General features: G+C 40.1%; 2 protein-coding genes across 2 annotated transcripts in view; both read right to left on the reverse strand.

The window, feature by feature from the left end:
- CLCN4 (chloride voltage-gated channel 4) overlaps nucleotides 1–9,666 on the reverse strand; it is a 35,331-nt gene extending 25,665 nt beyond the window's left edge. Inside the window, exons 1-5 of the mRNA XM_069944484.1 lie at nucleotides 9,594–9,666; nucleotides 7,461–7,610; nucleotides 5,327–5,478; nucleotides 4,376–4,475; nucleotides 756–943 (exon numbers count right to left, since the gene is read on the reverse strand). Coding sequence (XP_069800585.1) covers nucleotides 756–943; nucleotides 4,376–4,475; nucleotides 5,327–5,470 — 432 coding nt within the window. The 5' untranslated portion in view covers nucleotides 5,471–5,478; nucleotides 7,461–7,610; nucleotides 9,594–9,666. The remainder of the gene's footprint in view (nucleotides 1–755; nucleotides 944–4,375; nucleotides 4,476–5,326; nucleotides 5,479–7,460; nucleotides 7,611–9,593) is intronic.
- Nucleotides 9,667–13,355: 3,689 nt separating this feature from the next.
- The window catches only part of WWC3 (WWC family member 3), a 118,052-nt gene continuing 114,010 nt past the window's right edge, over nucleotides 13,356–17,397 (reverse strand). Inside the window, exons 20-23 of the mRNA XM_069945351.1 lie at nucleotides 17,056–17,148; nucleotides 16,281–16,511; nucleotides 15,691–15,818; nucleotides 13,356–14,074 (exon numbers count right to left, since the gene is read on the reverse strand). Coding sequence (XP_069801452.1) covers nucleotides 14,008–14,074; nucleotides 15,691–15,818; nucleotides 16,281–16,511; nucleotides 17,056–17,148 — 519 coding nt within the window. The 3' untranslated portion in view covers nucleotides 13,356–14,007. The remainder of the gene's footprint in view (nucleotides 14,075–15,690; nucleotides 15,819–16,280; nucleotides 16,512–17,055; nucleotides 17,149–17,397) is intronic.

Consider the following 17,397-nt stretch of genomic DNA (forward strand, 5'->3'; position numbering starts at 1 on the left):
ATATGATGACTTTACACTTTGGGGAAGATTTATCAAACATGGTGTAAAGTGAGACTGGCTCAGTTGCCCCTAGCAACCAATCAGATCCCACCTTTCATTCCTCACAGACTCTCTGGAAAATGAAAGGTGAAATCTGATTGGTTGCTAGGGACAACTGAGCCAGTCTCACTTTACACCATGTTTGATAAATCTCCCCCTATGTGTATCATTTTTTACATGCTAATAAGTCCTGCATAGTAATTGTAAACAGGATGAAAATCCAAGCTCCTTACTTCTGTACGCAGAGGCGTCGTGAACAGTTTGCATGGTATAAAGTGAATGAGACTGTTATATACTATGGTAGGAATGCACGGGCTCGCCAAGGCAAATTAAGAAGATCTGGTGTTATTTTCCCAGGGCCTTCAGAGAGGAAAAGATACTGGCTCAAAAAACAAAGCGCTGTTTACTCTGTTTTATGCCAAGTATTTAACACTTCTCCTCAGCCGAAATCTCTCGACAGGCGAGTCAATCTCAAATGATCGGTGTGTGGACCTGTGGAATTCTCTGTATACCGATCCCCATAGGAGTCTCTCAGTCAAGCATGTGAAGCTATTTATATTACGGTAACATTTCTATATGACATCACTTGACGGTCCAGCTCCTGCTAATAAAAAACCCAACACATAATATGTATTATGCTATTTATATGGTCATGCGACGACCCCTTAGGACCCACAGAACTTGACCAACAGAAGCCAAGAACCTGCAAACATTACCTCTGATTTATCGATCATCAGTTCGGACCATTTCTGCCATTGTGGGCACTTATCCCGGTCATCAAAGGTGGCTTCATCTGATGTCCAGCAGCACTGCTCATGACTATACCAGAACCCATTAAGACATATTCCCTCCTTTAGGTCAGTCATCCAATCCACCGCTAAGTCTATGACACCTGCTAAAGTACCTAGAATGTAGAAGAACAATATTATACTGTACGTTGTGCACCAGTGAAGTATAAAAATGCAATAAACCATGGACACTATGCTCTGAAAGTGATGAAGTATAGCTGAGAAGAGTTGTTTTACATATTAGTCCCATATGGTACCCCCGCAGTGCTTCGGCAGCTCTTAGACTAATACCAGCAGTGGAAGAAAAGAAAGAAAGAAAATGAAAGAACAAAATGTAATTTCAGTGACTGCTTCTGCTCAATGTGTTGTGCTGCTAAACCAGAAAGATCACGGCAGCATTTTGATAACTATTTTATTGGCAAAACTGGTTACTTTGACACCCTGTGGGCAAATTCAATTAATTCGCTAGAAAGGATATTTCCAGGTGCACGGGAGAAAAAATCCATCCAAGAGGGGCTGATGTAAACAAGTCCCTCTCTGCAACTTACACCTCTCAGCATTTTTTAAAAAAAGCTACAAAGTTGCAGATAAAGCCTGCCAGGGACTTGTTTTAAAGGCATTGTGGGCTACCCTGAGGTCATGTGATGCTTTCTCCTACTCATTTCTGCCAAGAGGCTACTGCTAGTTTAGCAGGATGGTCTAAAACAAACAGCACAATATTTGAATTCAAGATGAACTGAACTTTAAGCAAATAAATATATATATGTATAAAATGAGGAACGTCATCTGTGCGGACATTGAATCATCATTGATCATGTCAATTATTTTCGGATGTCTTTTGCAAACAGAGGAAATTATTTTTTCATTTGTTCACACAGGTTTTTTTTTCTTTTTTTACCTTTTTTACTATAAAATTCAATGGACTTTTCAATTACAGACACACCCAAAGGGCAATTAGTCCACCTAAACTAGAATAATGTACCAACAGCTGTTATTGCACTGATGGAGCGGCCAATCCTCAAAATAACGGACATCATTTTAAAAATGATAAACGGACAAGAAAAAACGTTGTGGGAATATAGCCATATTCTGCTTTTTCTCCATGTACACATATATTTCCCCAATGTTCTAGGTCAGGCATAGATCATAGAAGGTGTACTGTATATATTCCTTGTATGCCTTATTAAAAATAGACTAGGAAAAAAAAAAAATTTTTTAAAGTTAATATTCAGCCTTGAAACACGTGAACATGCTATCACAACTATGTAACACAGAGTGAAATGAGAGAGATTGGATATAACATGAACAACACTGACATCTTGTGGTGAATGTGGTTAATGTTTTTTTTTTTTTTATCAGAATAATTTTTATTGAAAAAACTTTTTCACAAAACAGATTTTATCCCCGTACAATTGCAAAAACCCTGGAGGGTATACCCTCCAATCACCCCCTCCCAACCCCCCCCCAACCCCCATACCTCCCTCCCACCCCTTAAACCGTCCAACTCCACACACTATGTAAACATAAATCAAGTGCAACTTTCCGAGAACCTTATGTGCCCATGCACACCGTGAATGTTCTTGAGCTGTAGTTCAAAAAGAAAATAGTTAGAAAATTCTCTGAACTCAAATGTACAGAACGCCCACTGACAGGTGGTGAACACAGGGTAGCGATATATACCATTTCTCCCATCTACGCGCGGTTCAACGCAACCTACGTGCGGGACCCTGGGGGTGCGAGCTCAGGCACAGCCATCCACCTACCCCAAATCTTATCAAACTTTTTGCTAGCTTTTCGCTTCTCATATGCGTATTCTTCTATACCAATTAACCAATTAAACTTTCTCACAAATTCCGATACTGAGGGAGGGGCTTCATCAAGCCAGTGTTGGGCTATAAGCTTACGTGCCATAAACAGGATGCGAGCTACTGCAGTCTGTTCCCCCACATTCAATGCCAGATTCTACTGACATGTTTTAAGAACGTAAAGTATAATTAAATAATTAATAACAATAACAGTATGACAATATTCCATTGTTATACTGATATAGCAGCGTTGAATTTCTCCTTTAATTGTTTAGGATTATGTACAGGTAATGCAGAAGGTAGAAGAAGTAATAATTTTATTATACAGTCATCATCACATCTTTACATTACTTTCAACATATAGCTATGATGGATATAGTGCAACTGCCTGGGCTACTCCATACAGCAGTACCTGATATATACTACCTGAACAGACACCGCAATCACACTTTCTGGTCCCTATCAAGTTTGAGGGTTCGCTTTGTTTGCTGTATACATTAGTAGATTTCACAATACATAGTAGACAGACACAGACAGATCACACACAACATTAACCCTTTGCCTGCACCAGGCCTTCGAGTCACATGTAGTGCATAAGTTGTGGATTTAGAGTTGTGGCCAAGTGGATATGATTTAAAAAAAAACATATGTACACTGCAGAAAAAAAATCTGTGTGGAAGCTGACCTGCATGTCAACTTTGGCTTCAGATTTCATTATTGAAGACAAAATCTGCAATGTTTTCCATAAAATTTGCTTTGTTTGACAGCAGCAAAAATCCACAACAAATCCTCAGCAAAATCCTCACTATTGGGTGTCAATTTTCTGCTATTGAGTTTGGTGCACATGTGACTTGTAGAGATGAGGGTGTATACATGTTACACCATACTATTCGCTTGAGTATCAGGGTGCGTTATACAACGCGATACAAGTAACGCATGGTACGTTATGGTATGTTTGGCAGCTTAAATTAGCCAATAAACATGCAGGGAAGGGGCTGGCACATCCAGCTGTGCAGCAGCCATGTTGGCTACTGGTCTAGCAGTGGTTGGCTGGCCGCATCAGGTGACCTTGGTGTATATAGACCCAGGGCATCTGATGCTTGACTCACTTGCATTCTGTTAGCTTAGAGGGAGAGCAGCTGGAGCAGGGACAGAGACAGTGTAGGGATTAGTTTTAATAGGTTGGCAATTAAACACCCTGAAGTCCTTTTCTGGACTGTGCATCTCACAGATAAAACAACAACAATTAGTATACCGATACTGATAGTGGTGCAGTATACTGGTACTGGTGTATAGCTAGTACACACAGTTGTATACTGTGCTACAGTTTGTGTTATTGGAGTACGCAGCTGGAGTACTAGCATTAAAGAACAACTCCGGCCAAAAGTATTTTTTAATGTTATTACTTATGGAAAGTTAGACAAATTTCTAATGTACATTAATTATGGGAAATGCACATATGAGGCTATTTCCCTTAATTTAGTAGATCACAGAGTCTTCAAATTCTGTCAAAAACCGTGACGTCACGAATCAGTTGTAATTCCTATGGAGTGTCCAGCAGGGATCGCACTATATATAGAGTCAATGACATACAGTACAGAGGAAATCTGACATACAGTGTAGTACACCAGTATTAGATGGTCTACTAGTGGTAGTAATACAGTATACAGCTAGTGCATGATACATGAGCCACTAAAAAATCCCAGCTCATGAACAGTACTGAGACAATGAGGAGAACCATACCTGCCAGCAGCCCAATAAGAAGCATGACAATCCATCCTGACCAGGCGTCCAGGAGTCCTTTGATGAATTCCCAAATAGATTCCTTGCTTTTGCTTGTAATCTGGCAAATGCAATTAAACTTGACATTAGCTAATTTTATCTACCTATAAATTTGTTCATTAAGGGACAGCTCTGGCCAAAATCTATTTTTAATATGTTATTTCATAAGAAAGTGATACATATTCCTAATATAAACTAATTATGATAAACGCACATATATATCAGACAGACTTCAATCTCTCTAAAAAAAAAAGTGACATCATGACCCGGTCTATACCTGAAGGGTCCAGCAGTGGGTGCAGTATATATAGAAATTACATGTAAAAAATAACACAACCCTTCCTGTGCTCTCAGCAAAAAATTCAGCTACCCACCCAGATCCCACCCCTGCCCTGACAGAAGTCAAATTTTGTGCCAAAAGCACAGTAAGGGCCCTGTTATTTTGTAGCATATCTTGCTGAAAGAGATCACTGTCATTGGGACACATCACTGTCATGAAGGAGTGTACTTTTGTCTACTGCAATGTTTACATGGGTTGTGCAGATATCACAGCCATCAACACTGCATTTTTCTTTGTCTTTGGGCTATTCTATTGAAACTACACATAGAAGCGGAGAACCTGGTCCAATGAAGAGGAATTCAGCATCAATGCTCAGTGTATAGGAACAGGGACACCTCTCTTTGACAGGAATCCCTGCTCCTGTACTGTATATAGTTTCTGTGGCACTGTACTAATAGTGTAGAGAGCCATGGAAAGTACAGTGTTAGAGAACAGCAATGTGTATACCCCAACACTCGGATCTTCACAGCAGAAGGCAGCGCCGACACACTGCAGGCTCCAGGAGACAAACATGGCAGCTGCTACATTTATATACGTGTCAATGCTCTGATCCAGCCAACTAGCATTCTCACCTTTCTATGTCTGTCTGTATCCCGTGACTTCTCCCTTAACCAGTCAATAGTGTGGAAATCCTCATATGTCCCAACATCTGGAATAGGTTCATCAAGGAAATCCATAAGGTTGCTGGAACCATTTATCTCTCCGGTATTAACCATGTTGGCTTCTATAATAAAGTGAGATTTATATGATGAAATATCCTCGTCTAAACAAAGCTCTTTCAGGCTGGACTGTACTTTTCATTGTATATTATTATTATTGTTTGTTATATATACATCTTTTCATGTGGAATTCCCGCCATACATTCCAGCCTTAGATACAACATCTTGGTGACCCTGAGAAAGAAATCTTGGAAATAGTTATTGGAAGATAATGAAGCCAAGCACATGAAACATATTAGTCACATATTAGAAATGAGCGGTCTGGACTCGGAGACGGGGAACACCAAAGAAGTCCTTTGTAGCGAGTGTCAGGAGTAAGTAGAGTGATTACTAATAACTTCCGCCGGTTGCCAAGACAGCTGTTCCTTAAACATTTAATGTTCTATAATATGGGTTTCCTCTATTTCTACAGAGGAATTACGCCAAAAGGAAACCGACCACAAGAGGTTTATTTAGGTGTATACAGACTGTTGGAGACCAAGGGGGACATATTTCCTAATCCTAATTCCTCATATCATCTCTATAGCTTTGTATTATTAGAAGAGACCTGATGACAAGTGACTCCCCACCTTTAGCAGCCATAGACTGCTCCTACCATGCACCTACCCTTACCATGCCTGGCAATGACAGATCTGTGTGCTCCACCTGCATTCATGTCTGTAAAGTGAGATCAATAAAGGGCACATTCACATGTAGTTCACACTAGGAGTCAGGGGAAATCTATGCCATGTCATAAGTGGCAGAAATTCCAAGGATAGCCTTGTATTGCCACCACAGATGGCATTTCTATACTTGCTGTAAAATTAGGTACAATGGGGCAAGGCTGCTTCCATGAAGGTTTCAGCCACCAGGTATGCACTGTGGAAGTATGTTAGGGTGAGTTTCAGTGGAAAAGAGACTACTGCTGCACTGCTGTCACTAGTTATATTTAAAAAAATCTTGAGTCTTTCAGTACATATCAGCTGCTGTATGTCCTGCAGGAAGTGGTGTATTCTTTCCAGTCTGACACAGTGCTCTCTGCCGCCACCTCTGTCCCTGACAGGGACCGTCCAGAGCTGTACCAAATCCCCATAGAAAACCTCTTTAAAGTATCTCATCCACAGGCTACAAACTCTTCTTCATGTTGAATAATGTATATTGTGTAATATGTATATTGTGCTGCAGATTTGTGGCAACATCTTCAGCAGAAGATTTCGTGGACCAGGTCTTAAAGGGGGTTGTTCATGTTTGAAAAAAAAAGCTGTTTTATTCCGTAAACAGCGCCACACCTGTTCCCAGGTAATGGGTAATATTGCAACTCTACTCCATTCACTTTATTGGAACTGAGCTGCAAAACCACACAAAAACTGAGAACAAGAGTGGTGCTGTACCTGGAGAAAACCAGGTAACATCCTAGTACTGGAAATAACAGTATTTTACTACAAACATTTCCTCTGTAAAAAATTGTTCCAATGGAAGCAACAAATCTGGGGCTATACAGTATGTGGACAATGAAAATTCATAGAAGTTAAACTCAGCCACAGACATTTCCTTGCTGTCTGCCGGATGACTCCCTACACATCTGTCCACTCAAAACATGTCAAACCACAAAATGACCCACTTAAAGAGGAAAAAAATATTTTCAAATTAACTGGTATGAAAAAGTTATACACATTTGTCAATTTCTTTTATAAAAAAAAAATCTCAAGTCTTCCAGTACTTATCAGCTGCTGTATGTCCTGCAGGAAGTAGCATATTCTTTTCATATTATTAGTAAGTAAACTTTGTATACTTTGTTTAAACGCGACATTATGATGTCAGAATATGGCAATTATATAGTCGCTGTGTGTCTCTTCCATCAGAAGTTCCATTCCATTTTTTATCCTTGTTGAATGGTAATATTCCTATAATTTCTAGTAGAGGTATTGTCCCATATACTATACTGTCCTTATCTTTACAGCTCTCCTATGTAATAAATGTCATGAATGTCCTAAGAGAAAAACTTTACCTTTCTTTTTGGTGAATTGATATTTCTTAATCCTAATTGTTGGTTCTGCAAGTCCAGTGTGGTGAAGCAGAAGATAGTGTCATGGATCAGCCAGTCCGGATGAGCGGCAGCATTGATATGACCAGCGTTCCCATATCACAATGGACTGGGCTGTAAGGGATAAAAACAAGAAACACAAGCACTTTACACTCTTCTGGGAAGTAACTGCAGCTACCAAATTTTACATTGTTACACAGCGCTATTGAAAAGCATGCTGTTAAAATAAGGCTGGCCATACCCATTAGATAGCCCTTAGATATTCCTCCTAAACCCCCCCATAAACCTGCACATTTAGATTGTGTTCTCAAAAAAGAAATGGCAATAAGCTGCTGCCAAACACTACTGCCCCTTCCTTAAAGGGATTATCCCGCACTACAAAAACTTGCCCACTTTCTTCCAGAGACAGCACCACTCCTGCTCCAGTTCAGGTGTAGTTTTCAATTAGGTTCCATTCACTTTAATGGAAGTGAGTAATGCTGCGTTTACACGGAACGATTATCGTGCAAATTTGCACGATAACGATCGAATTCGAATGATAATCGTACGTGTAAATGCTGCGAACGATCAAACGACGAACGAGAAATCGTTCCATTTTGATCTTACAACATGTTCTAAAATCGTCGTTCGTAAAAAAATTCGCAGATCGTACCGTGTAAACAGTTGTGAGATAGGCTTAAGCGATTGCAAAACGATCGCAAAACGAATTTCCGTACGATATATCGTACCGTCTAAACGCTGACCGTTATGAAAAAAAAAATCGTTACTCCGACATCGCTAATCGTATGATCGGGCCAATTATCATTTCGTGTAAACGCAGCATTCCAAAATCTACACCCAACCTGGAGACAGGAGTGGTGCTGTTTTTGGATAAAAGTGGCCATGGTTTTGTAGCACTGGATAACCCCTTTAAAAATTTATTGAACATGTTGAAATGACCTAACTACCACTGTAGCAGCCCACCACATCAGGGGGGCCCCGCTCCTGCAACACACTGGGACCCCTTAGCTTTCATCATGTACAGCACCAGGTGGTACTAGGCTAATAGGCTGTATGCCTCTTGGGATAGATAGATAGATAGATAGATAGATAGATAGATAGATAGGAGATAAATATATAGATAGATAGATAGTAAAGATGACCGCAGCACTCCAGACTTTTCGCGCCCTCAATGGGAGCTTTTTCAAGCTTGAAAAAGCTCACATTGAGGGAGCGAAACGTCGCTGTTTTTCCCTGTGTGCTGACTTATGAAATAAATTATCCACTGAAGTTTTTTACTTGAAAAGTCTGGAGTGCTGCGGTCATCTTTAATATTTATCTAGCTACACCTGAGGATCAAGGTAGGACGGCGGGCACACAGCACGCACTACTGTTCCTGAGTGCTGCGGATTGTTGTTTTTCTAGATAGATAGATAGATAGATAGATAGGAGATGGATAGAAAGATAATAGATAGATAGATAGATAGATAGATATATTGATTGATAGACAGATAATAGATAGATAGATAGATACATGTATAGATAGATAGATAATAGATAGACAGATAATAGATAGATAGATAGATGATAGATAGGAGATAGATAGATAGATAGATAGATAGACAGATAATAGATAGATAAATATATTGATTGATTGATAGACAGATAGTAGATAGATAGATAGATAGATAGATAGATAGATAGATACATGTATAGATAGATAGATAGATAGATAGATAACATTCTCATTATCACAGATCTCTACTCTTATATAGGAAACTCCATCCTGCCGGCATACTGTTATGTGAGCACTATGCACTATCATACGTCTGACACTGATCCCAGATTAGGAGGGGGCTAGTTTTATTTAGCAGACATTTGTATGTGTCCTTATATATGTTACATTGTAATTCCGTACATTATGTATGCAGCTAAGCAGTCAGGAACAAAGAGCTTTTATCCTGACACTTAGGACAATAGGCCTTCAGCTTCTCTATGGCAGCATATGTGCGGAGATGTCAGCTCCTTGCAGGGCTGCAGCACTGCTATTCTCAGACACATCAGCTCTTCTTCCCCAACAATGATTTTATATACAAGATGCATTCATAGTGCACTCACCTGCCAAGCCTGCAGAGCATCATCCTCAGCCATGGCCCATGGAGGAGCTCAGCATCCTTCCTGTAGCTGCTGGAGCTGCAGAGGCAATGATGTCAGGAAGCAAAGGAAATCATGTGACCTAAATCTCCTTTTCAAAGGGGCTTATTTAAAGGCACAATGTCCTATTCCCCAGTGAGTATCAGTAAGTGCACTTGTTCCTATGCCGGTGTGATTGATTGTTAAGCTTTGCTTGAAGTAGAAATACCAGTCGGCTTTGCATATAAAAAGCAGATTAGCAGCTTAAGGTCTTTTACGAAGAAAAATTTAATTCAAAAAGAGAACGAGAAAATGGGCTAGAATGGTTAATTGTTCCTAATGTATCTAACAGTGTTACCAAAATTCATACTGTACACCCCTCTCATCCAAGTACCTTCATTCATGAAATAACAGAATTGTTGTCATCAGAAGAAGCCAGAAATCACTGACGTTATTACATTCTTGTGATTTAGATTTTTTTTTTATATTAGAAGATATATTTTTAGTATTTTATTTTCTACAGTCATACCAGGCTTCCACACAACACATTGTTTTTTGACATCACATGATCTATACATTGAATGAGTCAACAAAGAGTCTGTGTATACATTAAATAAAAATAACATTGTAACATGATTCATTATATAAAAAAAAAAGTTTTTTTGAAATTATAATGAAACAATAAAAATAGTAGCTGTCGGGCTAAGACCCAGAGACACAGGACAAGTGAAGCCCAAACACTGGCACCCACCCCGCTGTCCCTTCCTTTCGGAGTTGTCGACTCCTTAGCAGGCCAGTCCCAACCTGAAGACTGGTCTCTATGCTGGTGTAAGTGAAACACAAAGACATAGACAAGACAAAAAAAAAAAACACAATAATTTCTGAGTCCACTAGCTGGGTCGGTATCTATCCGTACAGAATCGGAAGTTGGGGGGAATAGTCAGAGAGTCAAGCTAGAATCAGGAAATCAGGGAAATCACAATCAGCATAAACGCTAGCTTAGTCACATTCTAAAGAGGCTCTGTCGCAGGCAAGGAGGGTGATGAGGGGAGTAGTTTTATGGAGGCAGGAGTCTCAGCCCAAGACGTGATTGGGGCAGAGACTCCAGCTTCTAGACTATTACAGAGCTGACTGGCGGTGCCAGCCGCCATTCAGCACGTCACAATCCACAACACCTGAGCCGATCAACCGGGAGCGGTGAAGGGACATCAGGGTTGCCGTTGGACTGGTTGTCAGGGACGCCGTCGTCACTTGCAGGAGGCTGGCTGCATGCTGCATCACTTGTTACACCCAAAGAAGGCATATTGTTACAGTGGTCCAGAGGCAGAGCAAAATGACAGAACAAATCTAGTCTATTGTGGGGGAACAAACTGCACCATTGCGAATAAGCTTCATGAAAACCTCGGCGCTCAATGAGCCATTGAAGTAAGAGTTGAAAGTCAGCTAGGAAGTTGTGCAAAGGCGGACCAACCAAGGCTACTGTACCTCTGCTACGTTGTATCGGCAGAAAAGGCTTTAATATTCATGGCACTATTGGAAATAAAACTCACCTGATTGATACATGGTTTCCATCCTTGATAAGTGACATTTTTTGCTTTGTTGAAGGGATGGACGTTGGTTTGTCAGCTGCTATAGTGAATCTGTCAGCTCTACATCAAGCTGAGAGCTCAAGTGTCAAGGAATTTGTACAGAGCCACAATATGCACATTTAGTGACCCAGGGCTGCTAGGTGTTACTTGCCAGGGGGGATAGTATGGTACCACTGCGGCACTTATCACAGGCTCGGACTGGTAGTAGGCCTCCATAATATCCACCAGACACCTGTTAGGACATTGTCACTGGTGTTCCCATTTGTACTGTTGTGGTGCAGAATAACTTAACCAGACAAAGTTACTTGGCAGATTTCTTAAAGGTGCAGTGTGTTATATATACTGAGTTCATATAGTGTGTTTCTAATACTTGAGAAGTTTTTGCTAGCGTTTGAACAAAGATAATTATAGTGAGGGTTGCACAGTCTGTGATAGTAAGGTAAAGCTGTAGTTGAGCTGAGGGGCAAATTGGCAGAGGGTACCTGTTCAATTAAACACGGAAATCTGTTGGGAGGATTCTAACAACTTTGGCTAGGTTGCGATAATACTTGAAAGTCTAAGGGAATAACCTGTACTCATGGCAATAAAGTTCCATCTATGCTGGAGAGATGACAGAGTGCTAGATCCAGTAGTACAAGCCCTGGGGTTGTACGTCTGAGTGGAACTAGCCCCTCCACTCATTCTGAAAGAATCAAGCAGTAGGCAGCAGGGTGCAGCAGGGTACATCGGCTTATGCAAGTTGTCTGACTGCTTCAGAAATAGTCCCTGTTCAAACTTGCAGGATTTGATACTTGAAAGCGATTATTCCCCACAACGTGAACAGGTTGGATCCCTTCGCTTTAGGGAGCTTTAGAAGGTTAGCATAGCCTGACATGCAGGAACTTGAAGACAAGAAGTCTTATCTAACTGTTTTCCTTTCCACACTACACTAGATTGACCCCCCTGCTCATCAGTGTTATAACTAAGGGTCGGGAGTAGTTTCATATTGGAGAAACAAGCTGGGTGGCAACTTGTTATAGGCCCAGAGATAGGGAGGTGGCTGGTGGCTTTCACATACTTACAAGTGTTAGAATACAATGAACCCCTCAGCATTCTTCAGTGTGCTTGCTGTAGTAATAGAAATAGTGCCATCTTGTGGCCAAAAACAGTAAGACACAGGTTTTGGGACACTGTATACACCTCCTCCTGAGTCATGGACATCAACCAGTCAAGGCAGGGAGGGGTGGGGGATGGAGGTGTGCATACAGCGGCCCAGCATAGCCTTCTTGACACTTGAGCTCTCAGCATGATATAGGGATATCACCCTATATAACACTGCAGCAGGGGCGTAGCTAGGATTCACAGGAACACATTGCAAAAAATTGTAAGGGGCCCCCCTTTCAAAAGCATTGTGCGTATAATATATATATACTCTGTGATGTTTCCAAAAAATAAAATCTCTTGTGACCAGAGGCAGAATCCTGGCTGCAGCCAAAACAGTGACTGGCAGGGCAGAGAGCCAATGGCTGCTTGCTCTGTCAGTCCACTGTTTTTAACTATAAGGGCCCATTAGGAGCATTTATGGTTAAATACATAGGTACAGGAGCAGACTATCTTCTGCTTAACCCCTTATGTACTGCAGTGTGTAAGTGACCCATTGTTCAGAAGACAAGGAGATATCTGCTTTACTGCTGATGCACTGATAACCCCTGACCTCTGCATGGAACTCTGCAAATTTTCTACTTGATTGCGCAGGCAGCCGGAGAACAGAGGTCAGGGGTTATCAGTGCAGTGAAGGAAATATCTCTTTGTCTTCTGCTTGTTAACCCTTTCTCATGTTGTAGTATGTAAGTAAACATTGGGTCACTTACACACAGCAGTACATAAGGGGTTAAGCAGAAGGACACAGGACGGCTCTTACCTTCTCCCCAAGCCCCCACTCCTGCACGGGCCCCATAGCAGCTGCCTAACCTGCCTCTATGGTAGCTACACCACTGCACTGCAGAGATTGGTGGCTAGGTAAAGTACAGTAACTCAGTGTTAGTGTGGTGTCCCAAACAGTTGTGATTACTATGAAATTTACATAGCGTGAACATAGCCATATAATGTTAGGGTGGATTAGAGTTTAAATAAAGTAAAAACAGACACAACAGTATTTCTTAAAAATGCAATGCCATCTTTAATCAGTATTAAAACTCTCGCAGTGATAATATTTCAATACAGAACAGAGATGGTGTAAAAAGAATAAGAGATACATTATGAAAGAAGAAGTAAAAAGACAAAAGTAACAAAAAGCTACTAAAAGGTGATAGTCTGCAAATAGTATTTTCATTTCAGGTAACAGAAAGAAAGCGAGTTCACCATTCAATTCAGCTGTATGACTAAACACTTGGAAACATAAATTCAGTCTAAACATCTTAAAAGCAGGTATTTTCCCTCAAGGAAAATAGAGACCTATAAATAAATTACAATACAGAGAATTGCCTGAACTTGCTTTAATTCTGAGCTCCAGCCTTTTATTAAAGTCACATAAAAACAGCATCAAAACTGTACACATTCTGAACAGAGTAGTTGATCTATAAAATAGGTTGCCTTCAAGGATGTCAGTGTTACAGCAAGGAAAAACCAAGCCTTGCTGCAGTCATATTATAAAATATATAATTATAGATATTTATATACGCATATATGCTTCTGTTTTTTATTTATTTATTTTTTATTATTTTTTACAAAATAATGAATAGCTTTGAAAACATAATATTAAACTTCACTAGTTTAATAACTTCATGGAGATACGAACAGAATGGTCAATGCTTCTAGTGCTGGAAAACACATCATACGTCATCAGCTGGAAGAGGAGGTATGTTAATTCTTGGTCTTGTGAAGAATGCAATCTTCTCCCTATCGGCAACAGAAATGAAAAGGGACCATGACAATATTATACGTGTAATATATATCTAAAAAATATACATAAAAAGATTTTAAAAAAATAATAATAAAAATATCTATCTATCTATCTATCTATCTATCTATCTATCTATCTATCTATCTATCTATCACTGTTGCATTTATCTGACTAGATCGTGCAGAAATCCACTTTGGCTTTTTACACACACCATCTTTACAAAACTGCACCACTATGTGTGACTGGGCTGTATGCATAGTTACCCTCAATGATTATGCAAAGGGAAGGACAGACAGCACAGTGAGGGACGTATTATACCGCTCGATACTGTTGATAAACAAGCACCGATCTGCTAGATCAGCTCTCACTTACTGAGCCTATTACATGGCTCAATAATCATGCAGCAAGGGCTGCACGGACATCATTATCGATGTCCATGCAGCCCTTGCCTTAAGTGTAAAATAATAAACTTTATACATACCTGTCCACGCTCCCCGAAATTCTTCTTGCTTCTGCCCACTCTGCTCAACCACTGCTGGAACTTTAGAGACGGTCTCTGAAGGAACAGGTCACCAGCCAATCAATGTCTGAGATGGGACGGTTTCACGGTCAGTGATTGGCTAAGCAGCCTGTTACTTTAAAGACTGGCGTAGACGCTTCAGCGGCAGGGAGCAGGCAGAAGTGAGAAGAACACAGGTGAGAGTAGACAGGTATGTACTGTATAAACTTTATTATTTTCTTTACACAGTCACTACGCATCACTATTACACTATTACATCAATGCGCAGCTGGGGGCCGCTTTTTAGGTAGGAACAAAAGACACAATCAGCGGATGATCGTTTTCATCGGCTGATTATTGTCTTTATTACAAGGTTCGATAATCTGCTGATTAGCCTGATTCAGCAGATTATTGCTCTGTGTAATAGGGCCCTGAGGCATGGCAGTGCTAGGACCCAGAAAAACCTAGGCCTCGACTCTTTGACACTATTCACAGCCCAAATAGAGGTGTTCTTTTATGAAAATGAAAACAAAGACACAGGCAACAAAGAATATTGATATTTATCCAGCAGTGCTATCAGCTCAGTAAACAGTCAGAGGGTGAGAGATTCGCTTTAAAAGGGGTTGTCCATTAGCGATAATAAAGCTTTCACCTCAGAATATTGAGAGCATGAGGAACATATACACTTACCCATCCCGCTTTACTGCCAGTTTCCAGGCTGCCCCGGGTCAGCCATCGACCTCTTCTTCAAAACTTCTATTGACATGCTGTGCAGACAGGAAATGACTGCTAGATCTCTCTATGTCAAGCAGGCACTTCCTGTCTGCAGGAGAAGAGGAAAGGGGCAGACACAGAAAGGCCTGGAAACAGGCAGTTTCCCCAAAGCCCCAGAAGCATATTTGTTTCAATAATAACTTGACAACCCCTTTAAAATCGGTGTATGAAACTCCAGCCTTGGAAAATCCCTCCATATGTATTATGTAGCTATAACAAGGTTATTAACATAAAAGTAAAACAACATTTCGATGTTGCACCTACATGCATGTTAACATTGTTTTGGACTGACAGCCAGTTCCCTACACTTTTGGTACTTAATACCTTACATCACCTTACCTGAAGGTCTGCACCTGTAAAGGTTCCTTCTGGTTTCGACCACGCATCTGCAATACTTCTTTAGAAGCTTTCTTAAGCATATTCTCTGCTGCTTGTTCTTGGTGCTGCTCCAGTTTGGTCTGTCGTGTCTAGATAATGGACACAAAAATAAAAAAAGTCAAAACTCAAGAGGTATAAAAAAAAACCACTTTACAACTAAAGCTTGGTTACATCAAAATTCTACAGTATGTTCCATAAATACGTCAGGAAACAGTCAAAATGGGATGCAGACATAGTGGAGTATTGTGGGACATGTTGGGTTCAAACTTAGTATTTTGGTATTATCGTGTTCATACAATAAATTTAACATTTACTCATAGACTGTATCTAGCAGTCCAAAAACATATCCTTCCCACTACAGATTGCTTTTTGCTAATGGGTTAAAATGGGAGCCCCCTTCTTCTGTCAGACACCTTAGATTGCCTTGGTCACAATTTAGACAAGACACCTCATGAAGTATATCAATGTTATGACATTCTAAATCCTTTCAATAATATATTTTTGAAAATGAAAGTTCACACATGCCAAAGAGTCAATGAAATAGGACGTACTTGTCTTTCAGCCTCTAAGAGCAAACTACGAAAACGGTCATCACGCAGAACCCACTGGGGAAGCTCACTTTGGCCTCGAAGCTGAACCTCTTCCAGACGTTGCTTGAGCTCTTTAAGAGCATTTATTTCCTCATTCAATTGTCTCTGCTTTGTTCTGGAAGCCTGGAGATCCAGCTCCAGGTCAAGAGATGTCCTTGCCATGAGCTCCGCCATGGAAGACTGGCAGGCTTGCTGCAAAAGGGAAATACAAATGAGAATTTTGTGGTGATCATGAAAAATTGAATTAACAATACCAATAACCAACCGATTATTGTGGAATAATAAGTCAAATACCTGTATATCTAAAAATGTATTTTCATTTTTCCTCTCCAGAAAAAGTTTTGGAGCTTTCCTCCAAGATCTCTCTCCTCTCATCTAATATCTGAGCTGGTGTGTAGCTCCCTCCCTCTCTAACATATAGATCAGGAACTCCATCATACAAACATATCTTTCTTTAAGTAGCAGTTAAATGGTAGGAATTTTTTAATGAAGACTGTTTAAAAAATTGTTTCATTTTGAATTCAAGATACAAATCAGTGCCATTTCTTTTAATTCTTTTTTAAATATCACAATATTATCTAATGTAGAGATCATGTAACATGAATGAGTATGTAAAGTCTGCTAAATACCAATCTGAAAGCTAATAGATTAGAAAGTGACATTCTACATAACGCCGATAGTTTTTAATTAAATAAACGCATGTGTGTAGAACTATGAAAAAACATTATCCACATACCTGTTTATAGCGTAGTGTTCGCCTTTCCAGTGTATTTCGGATGAAAGGTGATTTTCTTGGTAATGTGGAACTATCACTGTCACTTCGATATAGCTAAATAAAAAAAAACAGCTCACATTATAAAAGGCTCATGTTGTGCCCTATTGTTTACAGACTAAGTAGCTGAGTATAGACTGGGATGCTGCAATGCACATATATAATACAAGGTTTCTGATAAAACAAGTAAAGTCCTTTTTTCTCTCTTAAGATTACAGTGATTTAATTTAATATATTTATTTGTATAGCGCCAACAGATTCCGCAGCGCTTTTACACAGAGATCAGGAACTCCATCATATATTTAT

Source organism: Dendropsophus ebraccatus, chromosome 11, assembly GCF_027789765.1.
Source record: "Dendropsophus ebraccatus isolate aDenEbr1 chromosome 11, aDenEbr1.pat, whole genome shotgun sequence".
NCBI lineage: Eukaryota > Metazoa > Chordata > Amphibia > Anura > Hylidae > Dendropsophus > Dendropsophus ebraccatus.